Raw genomic sequence first — 25,287 nt, 5'->3', positions numbered from 1 at the left:
GGAGGGCCGAAGGGCCCGTTTGTGTGCTGTATTGTTCTGTGATCTCCCACTCTCTCCCCTTACCCCTTGATGTCTTATGAGTTTAGAAATATATCTATTTCCTTCTTAAATATATTCAGTCATCTGGCCTCTACACACTTCTGGGGAGAGAATTCCACAGGTTCGCCACTCTCTGAGCGAAAAAAACCTTTTCGTTCCGGTCAAACCAATCTTCCCTCGTACGACAATCCTGCCACCCAGGAATCAGACTGGCGAACCTTCGCTGCACCCCCTCTACAGGAAGTATATTCTTTCTTAGGTAAAGAACCAAAACTGCACATAATACTCCATAAGACCGTGCCTAATGCTGAGTATAAATTGAAAGACTAGGGAGGGGTCCCCAGTATCACTGCCCTCACCCATTAGAAAGACTGATGGTCAGTGCCAGGCCACCATGTAGCCCAGTGGATCTGGTTGGGCACGGGCGGTAAGCACCATGCTAACATATCGATCTTTCATCCCCTGTGGACAACGGATATTGGAATTTAACCAGCAATGGTGGCCTTCCTGCTGGTCGCTGCAGCCCTGGGGGATGCCCTGCGGCTGTACGAGCGGGTGCTGCTCGAGGAGGAGGAGGAAACTGCAGCAGCGGAGCGGGCAGCAGCGGAGTGGGCAGCAGCGGAGCGGGCAGCAGAGGGACAGGAGGCAGCTGCCCAGGATGGAGAGCCGGCCACCCAACAGACCGAGGAGGAGGAGGTGCCAAGGAGGCGCCGCATGAGGCCTCGTGTGTACCGGCATCGCCTGTCACTCGAAGACCTGCCGGACCGGTATTCCGTCTTAGCAAAGAGACACTGCGACGTATCTGCCAGATGATGGCAAACCTGGCAACGCGGGGTATGGAGGAGGACACCCGCTCCCTGTGGTCGTCAAGGTGCCGGTCACCCTGATCTGTTACGGCACGGGGTCATTCCAGGCACCGAGTGGGGAACTGTCCAGGATCTCACATATCTCGGTGCACAGGAGACACCCGTCTCGAAGGCCCTATATGCCCAGACAGCTCAATACATCCACTTCAATGTGAACGAGCCCACCAGGATGCCCAGGCAGCCAGGTTCACTGCCATCGACCGGATGCCCCGGGTCCAGGGGGTGATCGACGGAATGCGTGTCTCCCTACGTGCACCTGCTGATGACAGGCCACTCTACACAAACTGAAAGGGGTTCCACTCGATGAACATACAGCTGATATGTGACCATCAGATGTGCATCGTACACGTCTGTGCTGTAGCCACCGAAGTTGGCCATTCCCTAAATACAAAATGGAGGAACGCAAAGCATACAGGATAAAGTGGACAATGTTTGCAGCCCCAGCAGGCTGCACCTAGCAGGTGTGGATTCTGTCTGCTAAGAAAGCAGACAGCACCGAAACGAACATTCCGCATACTAATGAGGCAATCACCGGGATAATTAGCATGTTAATGGAACGATTCCAGAGACAATGGACACAAATGGGAAAGTAACTGCAACATTGTAAAGGATACCAGACACCCCGGCACCAACAGGGTTCGAAAACAAAGAGCCTGAGAGCCCGCCCAGTAGCTAAGGAACAGCCTCAGTATTGGGGGGATTCAAACATATCGATTGGGAAGAGACCCAATCGATTCCAAGCAGGTAAGGGAGTCCGCCCAAAGGGGCACGGATCCCTGGGACCTATAAAAGACAGGTCCCACAAATGGTTCATTCTTCTTGTCCAGCACTCCTCTCTCCTTGACCAGCACTCCTCCGTGGACCAGCACCTCGACCAGCTTTTGCCAAGAAGACCCTAAAGGAGAGAGGAGAGGTTTGGGACAGCAGCCGCCAGCAAGTAAGTGTCTCACAACGATCGCTACCAGAGATAGACACTCCTGACCCCTTTTTAACTTATACCAACCTGAAGTCTGCAGACCAGAGCAGAGCAAGAGGCCTTGTTCCCTGACCCGGCAGTTCCTTCGAGATAAGTATTAGTTTATTTAGCGGTAGGAATAGTTTAATCCTTTTAGCGTGTGCATGGGTAGTTATTATAATTGTATTATAATAAACTCAGTTGTTTGAACTTACTAATTGGTGTATGGTTTTATTGCTTTGAACTTCACCTTGAACTTGTGGCGGTATCTTAACGATACCTGGCGACTCCAGAGCTAAGTAAAGAAACAGAGCCAAATTGAGTGTTAAGCACACTCATCCAGAACGAGCAACTGTGCCCGGTACCCGGGCAGTGTACATGATGCCTTGATCCTGGCACACTCGACAATTCCTGACATGTTCGAGATGCTTCTCCAGCTGGGGGTCTGGCTCCTGGATGACAAGGGGTATCCACTGCGATTGTGGCTGATGACACATATCTGAGGGCCACAGGCCGACGGCGAGAGCCACCACAATGCCCATGCAGCGACCAGGGGCGTTATCGAGCAGTGCTTCAGTCTCCTGAAGATGCTGTTCAGGTGTCTGGACTGCTCTGGAGAGGTCCTCCAGTATGATGCTGAGAGGGTCGTCTGAATTGTGGCGGCCTGCTGCATCCTCCGCAACATTGTGTGCAACGAGGAGGGGGGATGTGCTGGAGGAGGAGGATGCCAGGCTTCATCCGACGAGGAGGATGGGAGTGAGGGTCAGGATGGGCAGGGGATGGAGCATATGGGGCAAGGGAGGATGCACAATGTGTGCGTCAGGGCCAATGTGCACGAGATGCTCTGTTCGCCTCCAGGTTCATCGACGTGGCTGGGGCAGGGGGAGAAGTGAACTGGCCAGGGGCACGAACACCACAGCCCACCCCACACACCTCCCCCCCCCCCCCCCCCCCGGCCACGCTCCCCCGCCTGCAACCTGCACGGGCCCCATAACCTCCTCCTCCCTCTAGGTGCCCAATGGGCTACTCCATGGGATATGGGTGCAAGTGGAGCTATCCCCTGAGGCTCCCCCGTCACCTGACGCTGCCAGTCCTGGAGTTATGCTCTGGTCTCGACCAGGGTCTGCATGCACGCAGTCATGGAGCAGAGGGAGTGGACTATCTCTGTCTGGGACTTCATCACATCACCCACTGGCTGCTGCCTCTTTCTGGGATTGTGTCACATCAGCCAGTGACTGCGCCATCTCCCTCTGGGACTGGGCCATCTTCCTCTGGGACTGGGCCATCTGCCTCTGGGACTGGGCCATCTCCCTCTGGGACTGGGCCATCTCCCTCTGGGACTGGGCCATCTCCCTTTGGGACTGGGCCATCTTCCTCTGGGACTGGGCCATCTCCCTCTGGGACTGGGCCATCTCTCTCTGGGACTGGGCCATCTCTCTCTGGGACTGGGCCATCTCCCTCTGGGACTGGGCCATCTCTCTCTGGGACTGGGCCATCTCCCTCTGGGACTGGGCCATCTCCCTCTGGGACTGGGCCATCTCCCTCTGGGACTGGGCCATCTCCCTCTGGGACTGGGCCACTCTGCCTAGTGTCTGCACCTGTGCAATGCCGCCGTCGTTCTCAGCCATGACCCACTGTGACTGGGCCATGCTCAGGAGCGTTGCTGCGATGTCCGGGTGGCTCTGACACATGGTTGCCTGTGAGAGGGCAGCCCTGTCCTGGGCCCAGGCCAGCACCTGCACAAAATTCCCCAGACCTTGGAGATGCTGATCCACAGCCGAAACCGTCGCCTCCAATGCCTCCACTGCGGACGACACCCATGCAGTGTTGGCCTGGGTGGCACCCATTGTCGGCCCCATCTCCTGCTGCTGCCGCTGTTGGACTCCTTGAACTGCACATGCAGGTGCTGGATGCTCGCCGACAACCTCTCATGTAGTCCCTGGCTCTGCGGCTGCACCTCCACGATCGATGGGACCGTCCGTTCCAGAATCCCGAAACCCGTCTGGACGGCAGCCAGTCCCTGGGGTCGGCCCACCCTCCGACCATCCGGCCCCTAGGGTGTTCCTACCTCCACCTGCTGTCCCTGATCAGCTGTGTGGTGTCCCAGGAGCCTCTTCACTAAAGTGCCCAAACGAGGTGATAGTGTCTGAGATGGTGGAGGGTGTAGGGGACAGCTGTGACGGCATATCCATGTCATCCTCAAACTCAAGCTCCGGGTGTCCTGCGTTTCGGGTGGGGGGCTGGTGTCCGAGCTGCTCTCAGCATCACTGCGTGGCTCATGAGGGGGGGGGGCATGGCTGGCATTGGTTGGGGGCATGGGACACCAGATGGGCCCGCCCCATCCACAGCAGCAAGACACAAGACAAGGCGCATGATTAATCCAGGGGCCTGGGGGTAGTGCGGTTGGTGGGGGTGAGGGTGGTGAGGGTGGGGGTGGAGGGGGGGGGGGGAAGAGTTGACACAACTCAGCAGAGTCTCACTTCCTCCCCCGCAGCCAAACTCCACGCGTCTAGGGCCCTCTGCACTGCCTCCTACAGTCTTGGGACGAGCAGTTGCCATACCAGGCTGTGAGGCAGCCGGATAGGATGCTTTCTATGGTGCGTCTGTAAAAATTGGTGAGAGTCAACGTGGACACTCCGAATTTTCTTAGTTTCCTGAGGAAGAATAGGCGCTGTTGTGCCTTCTTGGTCAAAGTGCAACGTGGGTGGACCAGGACAGATTGTTGGCGATGTGCATACATAGGAATTTGAAGCTGTCAACCATCTCCACCTCGGCTCCGTCATGCAGACCGGGGTGTGTACGATACTTTGCTTCCTGAAGTCAGTGACCAGCTCTTTAGTTTTGCTTACGTTGAGGGAGAGATTGTTGTCGCTGCACCGCTCCACTGGGTTCTCTATCTCCCTCCTGCACTCTGACTCATCGTTGTTTGAGATCCAACCCACGCCGGTCGTGTCATTAGCAAACTTGTAGATGAAATAAACATACTGAAATAAACAGATGAAACACTATGATAGCTGTCACAGAGCAAGAACATTGTCAGATTTTCAACAGGGAGAACAGATTTGGCTAGGAGATCAGAGAAATAGGGGAGAATTCACCACACCCAAGATATTACATTGTCTAAACAGAGCAGGGAAAAGAGTGTTCCCAGCAATTTAATGTTGTAATAAACAGGCCAGAGAGGTCCCAATGAAAGAACACACCACCAGGTGTGTTTTGGGGCCTCACGGTAGCATGGTGGTTAGCATCAATGCTTCACAGCTCCAGGGTCCCAGGTTCGATTCCCGCCTGGGTCACTGTCTGTGTGGAGTCTGCACGTCCTCCCCGTGTGTGCGTGGGTTTCCTCCGGGTGCTGCGGTTTCCTCCCACAGTCCAAAGATGTGCGGGTTAGGTGGATTGGCCATGCTAATTGCCCGTAGTGTAAGGTTAATGGGGGGATTGTTGGGATACAGGTTACGTGGGTTTAAATAGGGTGATCATTGTTCGGCACAACATCGAGGGCCGAAGGGCCTGTTCTGTGCTGTACTGTTCTAATGTAGGTGATCCTGTGCTACCAATCAGTTTGAATTTTGTTCAACAGTGTCCAGATGGCAAACATCCGAATGAGAATAAAAGTGAAATATGGCTGGAAATCTGAAAAAAAGACAGAAAATGCTGGAAAAACACAGACTTAATGCTTGTACGACTGAAGAAGAGTCACACGGACTCAAAACATTAGCTCCCTTTCTCTCTCCACAGATGTTGTCAGACCTGAGGAGTTTAGGGGTAGCACGGTAACGCAGTGGTTAGCACTGTTGCTTCACAGCTCCAGGGCCCCAGATTCGATTCCCGGCTTGGGCCACTGTCTGTGCGGAGTCTGCACGTCCTCCCCGTGTCTGCGTGGGTTTCCTCCGGGTGCTCCAGTTTCCTCCCACAAGTCCCGAAAGACGTGCTGTTAGGTAATTTGGACATTCTGAATTCTCCCTCTGTGTACTCGAACAGGTGCCGGAGTGTGGCGACGAGGAGCTTTCCACAGTAACTTAATGGCAGTGTTAATGTCAGCCTACCTCTGACAATAAAGATTATTATTATTATCTAGCATTTTCTGGTTTAATTTCAGAATGAGATCGATTAATCCCCTACAAAGGAGGGGAGAACCCAGTTCGTTAGACTTGTGCAGACACCACAACGTCTACCTCATGCAAGACAACATGGGGAGAGAACGGAAAATGGCATTTATCAAAGAGACCATCGATAAGCTTCATTTCTCACGGGACTACAAATGTTCAGAATGACGTGGAGACTGAAGCATTGGGTTTCTGGGGATGTGGGAAAAGTCCGATCAGAGACTTGGGGAGATGTTGTATAATGGAATAGGTTTGGCTAAATCCCATTAAGGGTTAACTGTAACAGTCTATAATGTCATGGGAGGAGCATACACTCATGCTTGCTTTCTGGAACTCGAGGAGAATAGGCATGGTCAGAAGCTGGTGTCGGGTGTTCCTGGAACTTGCAAATGTGTCACAAAAGTGCTGCAAGTGTTTTGCATCCAGCTGTCTTGGAGAGTTTACTGAAATAACTCCAACCCAACCGGATAATGGTATATCATCATTCATTTGTGACATATATTAGGGTGGCACGGTGGCACACTGCTGCCTCACAGTGCCAGGGACCAGGGTTCAATTCCGACCTCGGGTCACTGTCTGTGCGAAGTCTGCACGTTCTCCCCGTGTCTACGTGGGTTTCCTCCGGGTGCTCCGGTTTCCTCCCACAGCCCAAAGATGTGCAGGTTAGCTGGATTGGCCATGCGAAAATTGCCCCCGAGGGGCATATTGCAGGAATAGGATGGGGGGATTGGGCCAAGGTAGGGTGGCCTTCCAAAGCGTCAGTGCAGACATGATGGGCCGAATGCCTCCTTCAGCACTATTGGGATTCTACGATATTGTTCGCAGATAAACAGACAATGGCACGGTGGCATGGTGACACAGTGGCTAGCACTGCTGCCTCACAGCACCAGAGACCCGGGTTCAATCATGACCTTGGGCGACTATGTGGAGTCTTGCACATTCTCCTCGTGTTTGCGTGTGGGTTTACTCCGGTTTCCTCCCACAGTGGAGGTGAGGCGGGGTTACATGGATTGGGTGTGGCCAGTGGGCCTGGGTAGGGTACTCTTTCAGAGGGTGGGGAGGGTACTCTTTCAGAGGGTGGGTGCGGACTCAATGGGTCAAACGGCCTCCTTCTGCACTGCAGGAATGGTTCTATTCTAACCAGACTACACAAATGGCCACCGCACCCCACCCCACAGTCCCTCCCCCTTCAATGGCACAGGTAACTATGCCACAACCGGGGAAGTGTAGAGTTGACCTTTGACAGACAGAGATGAGTAAAATATTATTCATCTCTTCTGTACCTGGTGACCTCTTCCCTTCTGTTGATGTTCCTGTTGACGCCTCTGTTTAAAAGCTCATGCAAAACCTTGGTGTCTCTTTTCACAGCCCAGAGGTTGTTTTTCCCTCACCATGGAGACGGGACTGCCCTCTTCACACCCACCCCGAGAGAGGGCCACTGGGCTCCGCCCCTGCCAGTGACTCAGGGCGGCCCCTCCCCTGCCCTACCCTCTCACCTGGAGCCTCACCCAGGTGAGCCTGACAGAGGCGGCAGGGTAAAGCGGACAGACAGATAGAGAGAGAGAGAGCAGCAGAAGGAAGGCGCGGAAGGCAGTTTGCTGCAAAAAGTGACCCCACGCATTTTTGCTTTACCCCCCCCCCCCCCCCCCCCACACATACGGTGAAAATTGACACTTAAATACACGCATACTCGATACTGTTTTTTTACATACACACACTTCTCGAAAACTTTTGAGGCGTACACAAACTTTCCACTTTTGGAAAAAAAAATTACACTTTTTTTTAAAACACAGAAACTCGGTCCCCCCTCCCCTCCCGCGAACGGGAGGTTTCCTAAGACAAAAATCCGGGCGCGATTTTGCTCAGCTGCAGTCGAAGTGAAGTGAGGATCGAAGCTAATGGCGGCCCAGCGAGTCGCCTTTCTCGCCTCCCTGCTGCTGGTAAGGACCTTCACCCACTCTGTAACCATTAAGCTGCCTCTTATTTTCATGTTTAACTACAAGTGCCTTAATTTGATATTTGGAACATTTAAGGGAGAGGTTCGTTAGCCCTTTAATAATTGGCTGCCTTCATTGAAGAGTTTGCGTGATTTATGTACTGTTTGAAGTCAGAAAGAGCGATTGATCCAACCTTGTTTATTTGCAAAAGTAACTTTTGATAAACTCTCAAACAAAACTAAACCAAGTGAACTAAAGTGGTGAGGTTTAACTGTGATGTGGAGATGCCGGCGTTGGACTGGGGTGAGCACAGTAAGAAGTCTTACAACACCATGTTAAAGTCCAACAGGTTTGTTTCAAACACGAGCTTTCGGAGCCCGGCTCCTTCTTCAGGTGAATGGAAAGGCTTGTTCCAGAAATGTTTATATAGACGCAGTCAGAGATGCCCCGACAACGCAAAATTGCTGAGCAAAAACCTATAGCTAAGTTCCGCACGCATGAATGCGGACTCGAGGTCTACGCGGACTACGAGGTTTAACTGGGCATTCGTGTATTTAATTGCTGATTGTGGTCTTATTTGTTGGCTTCTTTTCTACTTTTATTTGCCCCCCCCTCCCAAAAACAAAATATGCTCTATCGGAGCAGAATTAGGCCATTTAGAACATAGAACATAGAACAATACAGCACAGAACAGGCCCTTCGGCCCTCGATGTTGTGCCCTTCGAGTCTGCTCCACCAAATTATTATGGCTGATATTTTTTTGATATAGAATGATACGGGCGGCAGTGTAGTACAGTGGTTAACGCTGTTGCTTCATAGCGACAGGGTCCCAGGTTTGATTCCCGGCTTGGGTCACCGCCTGTGCGGAGTCCGCACGTTCTCCCCGTGTCTGTACGGGTTTACTCCGAGTGCTCTGGTTTCCCCCCACAAGTCCCGAAAGGCATGTTTGTTCGGTGAATTGGACATTCTGAATTTTGCAAACAGGCACCAGAGTGTGGCGGTGAGGGGATTTCCCCTAACTTCATTGCAGTGTTATCCCCTTATTAATCAAGAAATCCTTTTATTAATCGAGAACACCAGTTTTTGTGGTTTAAAATTTATAAAAGTACGTTTTGAAGCAGAACAAATTTGACATGTGTTAAGGGCAATACAGAATTTATTTACCGAGAACACGTAATGCCCTTGTGTCTCACTAACTTACAGTTTTATTTACTGAGAACACGTAATGCCCTTGTGTCTCACTAATTTACAGTTTTATTTACACTGTTTTCTTATAGGAGTGAAAGCACTTCAAATTTAATTTCCGTGTGTGTGAAACATAGTTTTCTTTTTGATCACCTGGACTGTTCCATCAATTTTTTAAAAAAGTCATTCATTAACTTGCAATTTGCAATTGCTGTAACTTTCTGCCCAGTTGGAGGTTGTATTCCAAACAAAAGTTTCAGTTTTGATACTATTTTGAAAGAAAATGGAGCTGGGGATGTAGTTTCTGTCTTTGTCCAATAAAATACGCAACTGCTTTAATATCGCCAATGCTTGTGAAAGATCGCTGGCATAATTTGAGTTTTCTTTTTAAAAAATCCAGATATTCTCTGAACCACAAGGAAGTTTTCTATCATTTGTTTTAGCTTCTGCGTTATCTGTTGTTTAAAGTATCATGTCTTTAATGCTTTAATATTGACTACACTTGTTGTTATTAATACAGAAATTTGTATTTCCTGTGAAGCATACGGTTTATTTGATTGTATGAAGTGTTGGCTCATTAAATGGATAGCTAGAATTTATAATTAACTTGTTTTGTATCTGACACAATGCTGTTGACCCTGTAAATTGTATCGAACCTTGGACTGCACCTGGAGTGCTGTGTGCAGTTTTGGGCCTCGTATCTAAGGAAGGATGTGCTGAGGCCTGGAAAGGGTCCAGAGGAGGTTCACAAGAATGATCCCTGGAATGGAGGACTTGTCATATCAAGAACGGTTGAGAATACTGGGTCTGTACACGTTGGAGTTGAGAAGGATGAAGGGGGATCTTATTTGAAACTTGTAGGATGCTGTGAGGCCTGGATAGAGTGGACGTGGAGAGGGTATTTCCACTTGTAGGAAAAACTAGAACCAGAGGACACCACCTCAGACTAAAGGGATGATCCTTTAAAACAGAGATGAGGAGGAATTTCTTCAGCTAGAGGGTGGTGAATCTGTGGAACTCTTTGCTGCAGAAGGTTGTGGAGGCCAAATCACTAAAGACAGAGATAGATTGGCTCTTGATTAATCAGGGGATCAGGGGTTATGGAGGGAATGTTATGGGATGAGAAAAATATCAGCCATGATTGAATGGCAGAGCAGAGTTGATGGGCCAAGTGGCCTGATTCTGCTCCTATGTCTTATTGCTAAGGGCAATTATGGAAGAATATTATTGCCACAGTGGGAGTGCAACAAAGGTTCACCAGACTTGTTCCAGGGATGGTGGGACTGTCCAGTGAAGAGAGGGGAAAAACAGGGCCCGTGTCCTCTCACATTTCGAAGAATGAGAAGTGATCTCATTGAAACCTATTAATATCTAAAAGGGTAGATGCAGGTAAGATGTTTCCCCCTGGTTGGGGAGTCTTGAACCGGTGGGGAGGGGAGGGGGTTTGCGGGATGCCACTTAGGACTGAGAAGAGGGGAAATTTGTTCACTGAGGAGTGAGAGTCTTGGGGATTCTCTATCCCAGAGGCATGTGGAAGCTCAGTCATTGAGTATGTTTAAAGCAGAGACTGACAGATATCTAAATACCAGTGATGTAAAAGGAGTTGGGGATAATCTTGGCCAAGGACATTGAAGTGGATGATCAGCCGTAATCGTATTGCGTGGTGGAACAGGCTCGATGGGCTGAATGGCCTACCCCTAAGGGGCCTAAGGGGCCTCACGGTAGCATGGTGGTTAGCATCAATGCTTCACAGCTCCAGGGTCCCAGGTTCGATTCCTGGCTGGGTCACTGTCTGTGTGGAGTCTGCACGTCCTCCCCGTGTGCGCGTGGGTTTCCTCCGGGTGCTCCGGTTTCCTCCCACAGTCCAAAGATGTGCGGGTTAGGTGGATTGGCCATGCTAAATTGCCCGTAGTGTAAGGTTAATGGGGGGGATTGTTGGGTTACGGGTATACGGGTTACGTGGGTTTAAGTGGGGTGATCATTGTTCGGCACAACATCGAGGGCCGAAGGGCCTGTTCTGTGCTGTACTGTTCTATGTTCTATGTTCTATGTTCCTCTCTTCCTCTTGTTTGACTTTTTCCCATTTTGTTTTCCATATGTATTGATGCTGAGGGCTGAATTTTCTTGCAGGCTTTGAAATCCTGACATCGGGATCAAGTGGGGAGGGGTCTTGAGCTTGCGCTTGCAGCAAGACCTGGGACCGTCTCTGTCCTATTATTTGTCTGCAGCTTCCTATCAGGGGGCTTGCAGCTCTGATAGCCCCCCCCCCCCGGAATAGGTGGGCATTGCCGAGGGAGGTCCTCGACATGGAGGCAACCTTGGGAGGCTCGATTATTGGGGCTTGGAGCCTCCTGCAGGGAGTTTGCCTCTATTGAGCTGGTGGTCTCCACGGGATGGGTGCTTCACCAGTGGCCCAATGCCAGAAAGGTGGCAATATCGCCCCTAATTGTTGCCTTGATCACTATCGAGCTCCCTGCTTCCACAGTGTGGCCAGCAGATCTTTTCATAGATGCTGTATTTCATAGAATTTATAGTGCAGTAGGAGGCCATTCGGCCAATCGAGTCTGCACCCTCCCTTGGAAAGGGCACCCTATCCAAGCTCACACCTCCGCCCTCCCCGTAACCCCATCCAGCCTTTTTTTTTGAACGCTAAGGGCAATTTAGCATGGCCAATCCACCTAAACTGCACATCTTTGAACTGTGGGGGGAAAAACTGGAGCACCCGGAGGAAACCCACGCAGACACGGGGAGGACGTGCAGACTCCGCACACGGTGACCCAAGCCGGGAATCGAACCTGGGACCCTGGAGCTGTGAAGCAACTCAGCTGCCCACTGTACCCTTTCCCACACTGCACCGTGGAAACCTGCCTTGTGGTGAGAATTCACCAGAGTCAGCTGATGTGGTGCTCCTCCACTGACCCCTTCTCTCAAGAAAGAAAATGCAGCCCTTCATCTGAGTTTCTTGTTATTGTTTGCCTGTGCCAGCTGTGAGAAAGGCAGTCTGGGTCTACCCGTTTTCTCTATCCACTGTGACACTGCAAATATTTAAAAATATTGCATAACTTAGATTAAACATGTTTACTGGTAATAGTTAAGGTGAAATTTCATGATTTTCATATGTAATTTCTTTTTTTAAAAATAAACATTTTATTGAGTTTTTATTTGGTTTTACAGTGACAACAAAATAAACAATGTACATGAATCTATAAACATAGTGCAAAAGCCGTCTCTCTCCCTTACAGGTCCCAGCTTTATTAACCCCCTACTCTAAGCTAAACTAACCCCCCCCCCCCCCCCCTTCTGCTGACGATTAATTTTCCGCGAAGGGAATCGACGAACGGTTGCCACCTCTGGGCGAACCCTAACAGTGACCCTCTCAAGGTGAACTGGATTCTCTCCAAACAGAGAAAGCTAGCCATGTCTGATAGCCAGGTCTCCGACTTCGGGGGCTTTGAGTCCCTCCAAGCTAATAGTATCCGTCTCCGGGCTACCAGGGAAGCAAAGGCCAGAACGTCTGCCTCTTTCTCCTCCTGGATTCCCGGGTCTTCCGACACCCCGAAAATCGCCACCTCTGGACTCAGCGCCACCCTTGTTTTTAACACCGTGGACATGACATCTGCAAACCCCTGCCAAAATCCCCTAAGCTTAGGACATGTCCATAACATGTGGACATGGTTCGCTGGCCCTCCTGCACACTTTACACACCTGTCTTCCACCCCAAAGAATCTGCTCATCCGGGCCACTGTCATGTGAGCCCAGTGAACAACCTTGAATTGTATCAGGCTGAGCCTGGAACATGTTGTGGATGCGTTGACTCTACTCAACGCGTCCGCCCATAGACCGTCTATCTCTATCTCATCTCCCAGCTCCTCCTCCCACTTGTGCTTCAGCTCCTCGGTCTGCATCTCCTCTGACCCCATAAGTTCCTTGTAAATGTCAGAGACCCTCCCTTCTCCCACCCACTCTCTGGAAACTACCCTGTCCTGTATCCCCCTTGACAGTAGGAGTGGGAAGGTTGAGACCTGCCTGCGTAGGAAGTCCCGCACCTGCAGATACCTGAATTTGATTACCCTCGCAAATCCAAATTTCTCCTCCGGCTCCCTCAAGTTAGGAAAGCTCTCCTCTACAAACGTATCGCCCATCCTCTCAATCCCTGCTCTGTGCCATCTCTGAAACCTCCCATCCATCCTTCCCGGGGAAAACCGGTGATTATTACAAATTGGAGACCAAACCGATGCTTCCTCTGCTCTCACATGTCTCCGCCATTGCCCCAGACTCTCAGGGTGGCCACCACCATGGGGCAGGTGGAGTATCATGCCGGCGGGAATGGCAGAGGCGCCGTTATCAACGCCCCTAGTGTAATTTCTTTTTACTGTTTTATTTGATTTGAATTGTAAATCCCTGAATTTTTAAAACAATATCAACTATAATTTCCTGAGGTTTAAGAAACTGCACACTGAGTGCGCACTTCATTCTTCAGAAGATATCGAGCATTCTGTTTCGCAAAAGGGCTTGTTACGTAAGAAGATGGTAGGTTCAGGTGATGTCATTCCGCTCGTAAACCTGAAGCCCAGGTTAATATTCTGGCCACACAGGGCGGCAGGCGGCGCAGTGGTTAGCACTGCGACTGCAGCGCTGAGGACCCGGGTTCGAATCCTGGCCCTGGGTCACTGTCCGTGTGGAGTTTGCACATTCTCCCCGTGCCTCCGTGGGTCTCACCCCCCACAACCCGAAGATGTGTAGGTTAGGTGGATTGGCTAAATTGGCCCTTAATCGTAAAAAAAAACAATTGGGTACTGTAAATTAAAAAATATATATATTCTGGGCGCATGAGTTTGGACCCACCCAAGGCACTGGTGGAAATTAAATTCAATTGGTCAATCTGGAATATAAAGCTCATCCCAGTCATGGGGACCATAATCGGTGTCTGTGTTATAAAACATTTGAATGAGAGTGAGACGAGACAGTGAAATGTTGCAAATTCTGATTCCCCATAAATATAAAATGATGAGAGGAGCAAGATCAGGTCCTTCAGCCCTTCAAATTCTGAGGCGTTGAAATGAGAGGGTGAAAACTGCTGGGGGAGATGCGAAGAATATTTCCCCAAAGTAATTAAACAATTTCAATAAAAGTGTTGTGAAAGTGGTTTGCGGTGGAGGAACGCGCAAATATTTAAAGAGGTAAAACGTGGGAGTGCAGGTAATATGAAATAAAATGGGAAATTACCGATGTGCACACCGATGCCTGATGAGGGTAAAATGCAGGCTGTTTACGAAGAAGAATCCACGTGGTAAACTCATTATATATATCCAACTGGGGAGTGACTTGATGGAGAAATGTACGGTTACGAAATAGAGTTGGATAGGGTAGATGTAGACACAATGTCTATGTGCAGGACGGACCAAACCGACAGGCCCAATAATAGAACACGGTAACTCATTAATCGAGTAGAGAATTTGGTGGATACACCTTTGCGCAGAGAGTGGTGAGAATCGCGATAAAGTGCAGGAGAAGGAAGCTCTTGTCCAGCTACAACATAAGGAGAGGTCAATGAACAGGTGTTGCACCAACTATGGTTGTGTTGTAAAATGCTCAGAATAGGTGCCGAAGGGGTGACGTAAGAGAGAAAGACATAGTGAACAGCGTGATCCCTTGGGAGGGGGGGAGGGGGGGGGGGCGGGGGAAGAGGATGAATGTGGATATGTTACTTTGGAAAAGGTGGGAAATGATCTGGTGGGTGAAAGATGGTATAGATCCATAGAATCCCTACAGTGCAGAAGGAGGCCATTCGGCCCATCGAGTCTGCGCCAACCCTACGAAAGAGCACCCTGCCTAGGCCCACTCCCCCACCCTATCCCCGTAACCCCACCTAACCTTTGGACACTAAGGGGCAATTTAGCGTGGTCATTACACCTAACCTGCACAGCTTTGGAAACGGGGAGGACGTGCAAACTCCACACAGCCAGTCACCCGAGGCCGGAATTGAACCCGGGTCCCTGGTGCTGTGAGGCAGCAGTGCTAACCACTGTGCCACCCTTGTATAGAATCAGGAACCCTTTTAAGTGAGTGAGAGTGTGTCAGAGGAATTGGGATAGACACAGTGAGGGCCCTGTCTGGCATAGGGGGTGGGGAGGGAATGTTGGCTCAAGAACAATTAAATTTCAAACGCTCTAATCATCTGGGCAGATGGGGAACAGAGGTGGAAAATGGAATCTTTACGCAAAGTAGTGTGGCATACAACATAATGCAATTCGTTGTAGAAATCCGTGAACTTGGTAGTTTAGAACATAGAACATTACAGCGCAGTACAGGCCCTTTGGCCCTCGGTGTTGTGCCGACCTGTGAAACCACTCTAAAGTCCATCTACACTATTCCCTTATCACCCATATGTCTATCCAATGACCATTTGAAAGCCCTTAGTATTGGCGAGTCAACTACTGTAGCAGGCAGGGCATTCCACGCCCTTACTACTCTCTGAGTAAAGAACCGACCTCTGACATCTTTCCTGGATCTATCTCCCCTCAATTTAAAGCTATGTCCCCTCATGCTAGACATCACCATCCGAGGAAAAAAGCTCTCACTGTCCACCCTATCTAATCCTCTGATCATCTTGTATGCTTCAATTAAGTCACCTTTTAACCTTCTTCTCTCCAACGAAAACAGCCTCAAGTCCCTCAGCCTTCCCTCATAAGATCTTCCCTCCATACCAGGCAACATTCTGGTAAATCTCCTCTGCACCCTTTCCAATGCTTCCACATCCTTCCTACAATGCGGCGACCAGAACTGCACGCAGTACTCCAAATGCGGCCGCATCAGAGTTTTGTATAGCTGCAACATGACCTCATGGCTCCGAAACTCAATCCCTCTATCAATAAAAGCTAACACACCGTACGCCTTCTTAACAACCCTCTCAACCTGGGTGGCAACTTTCAGAGATCTATGTACATGGACACCGAGATCTCTCTGCTCATCCACACTTCCAAGAAACTTACCATTAGCCCAGTACTCTGTCTTCCTGTTATTCCTTCCAAAATGAATCACCTCACACTTTTCTGCATTAAACTCCATTTGTTACCTCTCAGCCCAGCTCTGCAGCTTATCTATGTCCCTCTGTAACTTGTAACTCCTTCCGCACTGTCCACAACTCCACCGATTTTAGTGTCATCTGCAAATTTACTGACCCATCCTTTTACGCCCTCTTCCAGGTCATTTATAAAATGACAAACAGTAGTGGCCCCAAACAGATCCTTGTGGTACACCACTAGTAACTGGACTCCAGTCTGAACTTTTCCCATCAACCACACCCTTTGTCTTCTATCAGCTAGCCAATTTCTGATCCAAACTGCTAAATCACCCTGAGCCTCTGTATTTTCTGCAACAGCCTACTGTGGGGAACCTTATCAAACGCTTTACTGAAATCCATATACACCACATCAACTGCTTTGCCCTCATCCACCTGTTTGGTCACCTTCTCAAAGAACTCAATAAGGTTTGTGAGGCACGACCTACCCTTCACAAAACCGTGTTGACTATCTCTATCTCTAATCAAATTATTCCTTTCCAGATGATTATACATCCTATCTCTTATACACCTTTCCAAGACTTTGCCCACAACAGAAGTAAGGCTCACTGGTCTATAGTTACCGGGGTTGTCTCTACTCCCCTTCTTGAACAACGGGACAACATTTGCTATCCTCCAGTCTTCTGGCACTATTCCTGTAGACAAAGATGACTTAAAGATCAAAGCCAAAGGCTCAACAATCTCCTCCCTAGCTTCCCAGAGAATCCTAGGATAAATCCCATCCGGCCCAGGGGACGTATCTATTTTCACTCTTTCCAGAATTGCTAACACCTCCTCCTTCTGAACCTCAAGCCCTTCTAGCCTAGTAGCCTGTATCTCAGTATCTCCTCGACAACATTGTCTTTTTCCTGTGTGAATACTGACGAAAAATATTCATTTAGCACCTCTCCTATCTCCTCGGACTCCACGCACAACTTCCCACTACTGTCCTTGACGTATCTGTAGAAAGCTGTAGGGTTATCCTTGATCCTACCTGCCAAAGACTTCTCATGTCCCCTCCTGGCTCTTCTTAGCTCTCCCTTTAGGTCCTTTGGAGGGACGATGTTTGCCAGATTAGCTTGTACCTGAATTTTGGGATGAGGTTTATTTTATTCATTCATGGCTAGGCCAGTATTTATTGTCCATCCCAAATTTCTCTCGAAGGTGGTGGTGAGTTGCCACCTTAAACCGCTGCAGTCCATGTGGTGTAGGTACACCTACAGTGCTATTAGAGAGGGGATTTCAGGATTTTGGCCCAGCGACAGTGAAGAGCACGCTGTTGAGTAGCTAAGATTGGATGATGTCCAGGAAGTCCCGGCTTGACAGCCTGGGAAACGTGTCATGGATCCGGAGAGAGGCCAGAGGATGAATACAATGGTTGGTGTTTAGCCGTTGCTATGTTGAAATCTTTCTGCCATGGCCATTGTATCAACTCTGGGGGGTTTGAAATGTCGGGATTGGAATTGAGGGATTTCACGTTTACATTTTCAATGCAAAAGGCAAGTCAAAGGAGTGAAGAAACTAAGGTGGCTGAGGTTGCATTGCCAACTTTTGAGAGGGCATCGAGAGGGATGGGATATAGGAAGATCCAAGAAGGATGGAGACAGAGAAGAATCACAAAGGAGAGAGTTGCTCCCACGGGACAGTCTTCACCTGAATCAAGCTGGGACCAGATGCGGCCCATCTGAGTTTTGAGTGCGGCCGATGAGACACTTTGTTGACGATTGCTCACGTGAATTTCTGTTGCGCCTCCTGAATAACCATTCATTGCTGTTCCAGTGTCTTCCCTGCTAGGCTCCCTTTCCAATCAACCCTGGCCAGCTCCTCCCTCCTGTCTTTGTAGAGACCTTTACATTGGGCAGCACGGTAGCACAGTGGGTAGCACTGTTGCTTCACGGCGCAAGGGTCCCAAGTTCGATTCCTGGCTTGGGTCACTGTCTGCGCGGAGTCTGCACGTTCTCCCCGTGTCTGCGTGGGTTTCCTCCGGGTGCTCCGGTTTACTCCCACAAGTCCCGAAAAAGTGCTGTTCGGTGAATTGGACATTCTGAATTCTCCCTCCGTGTACCCGAACAGGCGTCAGAGTGTGGCGACGAGGGGATTTTCACAGTGACTTCATTATAGTGTTAATGTAAGCCTACTTATGACAATAAAGAATATTATTATCTGATTCCAATTTCTCCCTCTCAAACTGCGGCGTAAGTTACATAAATCCTATCATATTGTGGCCACTGCTCCCTAAGGGATCCTTCACTTTGAAATCCCTAATTAAGTCTGCCTCATTACAGATCACCATATCCAGAATTACCTGTTCCCTAGTGGGCTCTGTCACGAGGGGCTTTTCACGGTAACTTCATTGCAGTGTTAATAAAGCTTGTATTGAGCTTGTTAAGGAAGGATTTGGGGATCAAGACTCTGGGTAGTTCAAAGAGATATGTTCAGTGTCTCTAAGGCAGTGGTGGGCGACCTGTGGACTGGGGGCCACATGCAGCCCATCTGGGATTGAGTGCGGCCCATGACACATTGTGTTGACCGTTCCTCACCTGCAGATTTGCCACATTCCCCTGATTTCCGCCCCTGTAGTTTTTTTCCTATCGGTGTGACTGAAGTGATTCGCACGTAAAGCGAGGGCGAGTGAAGTGACTGTTCACAACATTGTCTGTGAGAACTGTGCGCTCCCTCTGTGTCCAAAGTGTAAATATTTATTTTGTTTTTACCATTTGAAATTGTTAGTTCTATTAACATACAAAGGTTGAAGCATTTGCTATCCTGTTATGAATTTCTTTGGTGTCTATTCAATGTATTTAATGTTTAAAATGGGGTCATGGATAATGAGCAAGCCCAATTTCAATCTTGCAGCCCACTGGGATAAAGGAGTGGCCCACTCGCTAGTCTTAGTTGCCCATCACTGCTCTAAGGGGCACTTATTCTTCCCAGTTATTTTTGATCACTTGTGGAATGTCAATTTATCTTTGCAGTCACAGATACTGGCCAGGCGTTGTTTTCTGAATTTTCTGTTTGTTTGCTTTTTGGCACCTTCAACAATTGATATATTTTAATGTAAAGATGATGGAGCGTCATGGGTGCAAAGTTCATTTTAAGATTAAATTTGGTTTCATTGGATTATGAATTGTGTTCTTTTCTGTTTTTAGATGCTCCCAAGGTTTGGAGAAGCTTGTGTCAGCAAATCTATCGATGTTACCGTGCCAAGTCGGGAGATTCAAAAAGATCAAGTGATTTCAAAAGGTGACACAACTGAACTCTTTGTGTGCATCCCTGTTTTTCTTCACTCCTTCACCCCATCATTTACAGCTGTACCTCCAGCAGCCCAAAGATCTGAACTCTTAAAAACCTACCAGACTTGTCCCAATCCTTCCCAATGTGGCTGGGTATCCAGTGTTGTTTGATAACACTCCTGTGAAGTCACTCTCAGATGATTAAGAAGGCAAATGGAATTTTGTCCTTCATTGCTAGAGGGATGGAGTTTAAGACTAGGGAGGTTATGTTGCAATTGTATAAGGTGTTAGTGAGGCCACACCTGGAGTATTGTCTTCAGTTTTGGTCTCCTTACCTGAGAAAGGACGTACTGGCGCTGGAGGGTGTGCAGAGGAGATTCACTAGGTTAATCCCAGAGCTGAAGGGGTTGGATTATGAGGAGAGGTTGAGTAGACTGGGACTGTACTCATTGGAATTTAGAAGGATGAGGGGGGATCTTATAGAAACATATAAAATTATGAAGGGAATAGATAGGATAGATGCGGGAGGTTGTTTCCACTGACGGGTGAAAGCAGAACGAGGGGGCATAGCCTCAAAATACGGGAAAGTTGATTTAGGACTGAGTTTAGGAGGAACTTCTTCACTCAAAGGGTTGTGAATCTATGGAATTCCCTGCCCAGTGAAGCAGTTGAGGCTCCTTCATTAAATGTTTTTAAGATAAAGATAGATAGTTTTTTGAAGAATAAAGGGATTAAGGGTTATGGTGTTCGGGCCGGAAAGTGGAGCTGAGTCACAAAAGATCAGCCATGATCTCATTGAATGGCGGAGCAGGCTCGAGGGGCCAGATGGCCTACTCTTGCTCCTAGTTCTTATGTTCTTATGTTTGCCGTATTTAAAAGGTGCTGTGTGCGACTGCAGGCTGTTGTTGTCGATGGTTGGGAGGGAGGGGGGGGGGGGGAAGTGTCTCAATTATCTTGGTGGAATTCAAAACTCCTCGGGTCTCTCCTGAGTCATTGTCTTCGTTTTTGACTGCTTCCATTTTACTTGGATTGCCATCGTGGCCATCTCCGTCTCCTCCTGTCAGTCACCCCATTCCTCTTCCAACACCACCAGGTTTATTAAGTCTCTCGCCACCGTATGTGGCCTTGGGCCTTCCTTTTCTCTTTCTTTTATGGGATGTGGGTGTTGCTGGCTAGACCAGTGTTTATTGCCTATCTCTAATTGCCCTCGGCAGCTGGGACATTCCTCAAGTACCCTCTTTTTAAATTACAATGATCAGAGTCTAGGGAAGAGAGATTGTAATTGAGGAAGCTCTAATCCAATAACCTAATAAAAGACTTTCACTGGGATGTACAAAATTTAATGCGTTTGCAAACATCAGCATTCGATTCAACGAGGGGAAGAATGGGCTGGGTTGAAAATTGCCTGTTGGGTCCAATGGTAAATGAGTATAGAATAATTTAAAAAATCATGGTTGAATTTGGCTTGCTTTTTGTCTGAGCATATTCTTAAAAAGCTGAGAATTTTGTTTCTGGATTAGAGAAAAAAGTTTGAAAGAAAAGACCAAATTTATTAGCAAGTGTTTTGCCAATTCAGCATGGTTATTTTTCAGTGTCAATTTAATCATTTTCCCCCTACCGAAAGGGCTGACTTGTGCAGTTGTGTGAAACCATGGACGCTGATTGGGTTCCGTTTTTTTTTGTCTTGATCCTACTTGTTTCATCCTTGTTTTCTAGTTCTTCCGGCTCCCATCCCCTCCCTGCCTCCTTGTCTCTAATCTTCTCCAGCCCTACAACCCTCCGAAGATTCCCGCACACATCGAATTCTGGTCTCCTTGAGCATCCCTGCTTACGATCGCTACATCGTTAGTGGCTGCACCTTCAGTGGCCGCTAAGGGGGTTGGGATTGAGATACAATCTCAGCATCCTGTGCACTCATTGTTTGTGGGAAACAGGATAGCAGAACTGACACCCTCTTTACCCCATGGGTTGGTTCAGAAAGACAGGATGTCAGAAGTGCCGTCCTTTTACTTCCAGAGGATATCAGGACCACTTGATAACAACTTGTGTTTACTAGTAATTTGCTGATCGCACATTTTGTGTGTCTCAAAAACATGGTCAAGTTAGCTATCCTTAATCCCATTTGATTACTTATTGCTGCTAGGTCCTAAAAATACATGGTTAATGGTCAATAATGATTACTCAGTCCACTTCCTATAATTCATCTCAATCCTTAATAAACTAACTTCTGTAAAACCACTCGAGTGGCATCCTAGCTATTCAGTTTTAAGATGTCTCATCGCTGAACCCCCCCCGCTTCAGCCGTAATCCCGAGGTCTGCAATTCCCTCTCTACCTCACTTCCCACATTTCAACAACATGTTCCTTGGCCAAACGTTCGATCATCTGTCTGCGATTCAGTGGTATATGTGTGAAGCGCCTTGGTATTATATAATAACGGGGGCTATGTAAATGTAAGCTGTTGCCTTATTGTGTGATTCTGAACAGTCCGGTTTCCTCCCACAGTCCAAAGATGTGCAGGTTAGGTGGGGTTATGGCGATAGAATGGGGAGTGGCCCTAGATAGAGTGCTCTTTCAGAGAGTTGGTGCAGACTCGATGGGCCAAATGGCCTCCTCTGCACTGTAGGAATTCTATGGTTCTACCTCTAGATATAGCTCTATTTCTAGATGTAATAGCTATCAGTCAGCCTACTCCATGTTAGACACGAGTATCCAACTTGATGCCAGCCCAGCATTGAAGAAGTTGTAGCTTTGAGTTATCTGCTCAGAGGGTGTATTTACTCTGCTGTCCTCATGTCTGTTGCAAATACCCCATTGGGGTGCTGAACCAGTGGACAGAGACTTGAATTGTCTCCTCTACTCCAGGGGGTTTTATTGCAATGCTTGAAGATTAATATTATATTTGCAAATGGGCTGAAATATGCATGGTGCCACAGTCCCTGTCTGTCCACCACCAGCTGACTCCCTCCCCCAACACTGCCCCACAGCAGTTTAGCACTTGGAGCAGCATTGGTTACGTTAAGGCGAGACTCCTGCTCCTGGGAAAATGTCCTGCCCGTGTGAGCTGGCAGCCAATCGGGTGGCTAGCGACTCCAGCAGTACCAGTTTGGGGTGGAGGCAGGCGCACTGACCATGCTGAGGAGCCAGTTGAGGCCCTGTGGACGGGTGGCGGGGAGGGTATCAGCGTGTGTTGCGGGGGTGGGGACGTGGGCTGGTGGGGGCTGGGCTCAAGAAGCTGGGAGGAGGGATTTGTGGGGGGGGGGGGGGGGGGAAGGGTGAGGAGAGGAGCCCCCTGACTCCGGCACCTCCAAACTCGCCGGCGAGAGGAGTGTAAGACCCAGCTGTGTCGATGTTAATAAAAGCTAAATACTGCAGATGCTGGGAATCTGCAATAAAAACAGAAAATGCTCGATAAACGCAGCAGGTCTGGCAGCATCTGTGGAGAGAGAAAAACAGAGTTAATGTTTTGAGTCCGAAGAACTCTTCAGTGGTGAAGAAGTTTCTGTTGCTCTGTGTTTGTGCAGTATTTGCAGTATTCGTGAACCTTAAGTCTTCCATTCGGGATTAATCTGCATTTTGAGAGACGGGGTTTAATTAAGAACAGTCAGCATGGTTTGTTAAGGGGAGGTCATGTCTGACCAACTTGATTGAATTTTTCAAAGAGGTGACCAGGTGTGGAGATGAGGGAAATGCATTTGACGTTGTCTACTTGGACTTCAGCAAGGTTTTTGATAAGGTTCCACACGGGAGACTGATGGTGAAGGTCAGAGCCCATGGGATCCAAAGAAATTTGACAGATTGGATCCAAAATTGGCTGCGTGGCAGGAAGCAGAGGGTATTTTTCTGACTGGAAGCCTGTGTCCAGTGGTGTCCCCGCAAGGATCAGTATTGCGGCCTTTGGGGTTTGTGGTTTATTGATTTGGGTATGAATGCAGGGGGGTTGATCAGTAAGTTTGCGGATGATATGAAAATTGGTGGGGTGGGATATAGTGAGAAGGATCGCCTTCGATTACAGGAGGATTAGGGCAGCACGGTAGCATTGTGGATAGCACAATTGCTTCACAGCTCCAGGGTCCCAGGTTCGATTCCAGCTTGGGTCACTGTCTGTGTGGAGTCTGCACATCCTCCCCGTGTGTGCGTGGGTTTCCTCCGGGTGCTCCGGTTTCCTCCCACAGTCCAAAGATGTGCAGGTTAAGTGGATTGGCCATGATAAATTGCCCTTAGTGTCCAAAATTGCCCTTAGTGTTGGGTGGGGTTACTGGGTTATGGGGATAAGGTGGAGCTGTTGACCTTGGGTAGGGTGCTCTTTCCAAGAGCCGGTGCAGACTCGATGGGCTGAATGGCCTCCTTCTGCACTGTAAATTCTATGATAATCTATGATATAGATGGGCTGGTCAGATGGGCTGATCAGTGGCAAATGGAATTCAATCCGGATAAGTGTGAGGTGATGCACTTGGGCAGGACAAACAAGGCAAGGGAATACATGATAAACGGCAGGACCCTGGGAAGCACCGAAGGATCAGAGGGACCTTGTTGTGCATGTACACCAGTCCCTTATGGTAGCAGAGCAGGTGGATACAGTGGTTAAGGTGGCGTATGGTATACTTCTTTAGTAGCTGAGGCATAGAGTTCAAGAGCAGGGACGTTATGTTGGAAGCGTTCGTTCGGCAGTAGCTAGAGTACTGTGTTGCAGTTCTGGAATCCACATTATAGGAGAGATGTGATCGCACTGGAAAGGGTGCGGAGGAGATTTACCAGGATGTTGCCTGGGCTGGGGGAGGGGGGGGGGGGGGAATGATTGAAATGTATAAAATTAGGAGGGGCATAGATAGAGTAGAGAGGATCCAACTCTCCTCCCTTGGTGGTGGGATCAATGACCAGGTGGTTTGGATTTCAGGTAAGGGGCAGGAGGTTTAGAGGGGATGTGAGGAAAAACCTTTTTTCACCCAGAGAGCGGTGGGACTTTCTGCCTGAAAGGGTGCTGGAGGCAGAGACTATTCTGGGCTCTATAGCTCAGTGGGTAGCATGCAGACCTCTTCAATTGGAGAGTGACGGGATCACGTTCCATGTTCATCATTCGAGTGGCAGCAGCTGGAGGCGGAATTAATTTTGCATCTCGGGAACGCCGCTTGTCTGCTTATCGTTAATCTTTTCTTCAAGCTTTCCCACCTTTGTTGGTGATCTCATTCACGAAAATATTGTGGTGTCGATAATAAAGTGTGGTGGATTTTGCTTGAATATGTTCTATTCAGTGGTGCACACATGAAGTGACTTGAAGACTTCTGTTGTCCCTCACATTTTGGTAACTGTTGCCCAAATTTTGAAAATATGTATCTATTGATCCCAATCTTGTTCTGCTCTTCTCGTCTTTTACCTGTTAATACATTTGGTACTGTTGTTGCTTAATTACGTTCAACACTGTGGTGAGGGATACTTCAAGGAGTAGCCTTTAGCTGCATCGTGACCAATGAAATACTGAATTACATGTGACATTTTTTTGATTGTCCTAATTTTTCTTTTTGTGCAGTGGATTTAGAATGTTGCCGAAAGGGTACGTTACAGATCAGCACCACCGATCCAGATTTTGCTGTGAAACGCGATGGCTCCTTGTATGCAAAGCATGTTCTCCGCATTAACCGACAACGGAACTTTGACATTGAACTGCAAGACTCGGTGACGTCAATGCCATGCACAATCCACGTCCGAGTGGTGTTTCAGTTGAATCCACAGGTGAGCAATTTGCTTCTTTTAACCCCTGACCCAATGATGGCAGTCAGTCAGGCTCATAGGCTCAAGAGGTAGGCCACTCGGCCCCTCGAGCCTGCTCCGCCATTCTATAAGATCATGGCTGATCTGATTGTAACGTTTTCTGGAATGGCCAAATAGCTCAAAATGTTGAGCAAAATT

The 25,287-nt window shown here is 48.7% G+C and overlaps 1 protein-coding gene across 1 annotated transcript in view; it reads left to right on the top strand.

Moving 5' to 3' along the window:
- The first annotated feature begins 7,493 nt into the window (after positions 1 to 7,493).
- The window catches only part of LOC119972215 (desmocollin-3-like), a 59,148-nt gene continuing 41,354 nt past the window's right edge, over positions 7,494 to 25,287 (top strand). The window contains exons 1-3 of the mRNA XM_038808582.1: positions 7,494 to 7,906; positions 19,298 to 19,391; positions 24,908 to 25,110. Coding sequence (XP_038664510.1) covers positions 7,865 to 7,906; positions 19,298 to 19,391; positions 24,908 to 25,110 — 339 coding nt within the window. The 5' untranslated portion in view covers positions 7,494 to 7,864. The remainder of the gene's footprint in view (positions 7,907 to 19,297; positions 19,392 to 24,907; positions 25,111 to 25,287) is intronic.

This window comes from Scyliorhinus canicula, chromosome 10 (genome assembly GCF_902713615.1).
Source record: "Scyliorhinus canicula chromosome 10, sScyCan1.1, whole genome shotgun sequence".
Lineage (NCBI taxonomy): Eukaryota > Metazoa > Chordata > Chondrichthyes > Carcharhiniformes > Scyliorhinidae > Scyliorhinus > Scyliorhinus canicula.
The sequence above is the reverse complement of the archived record's forward strand: the minus strand, read 5'-3'. Positions and strand labels throughout refer to the sequence as shown.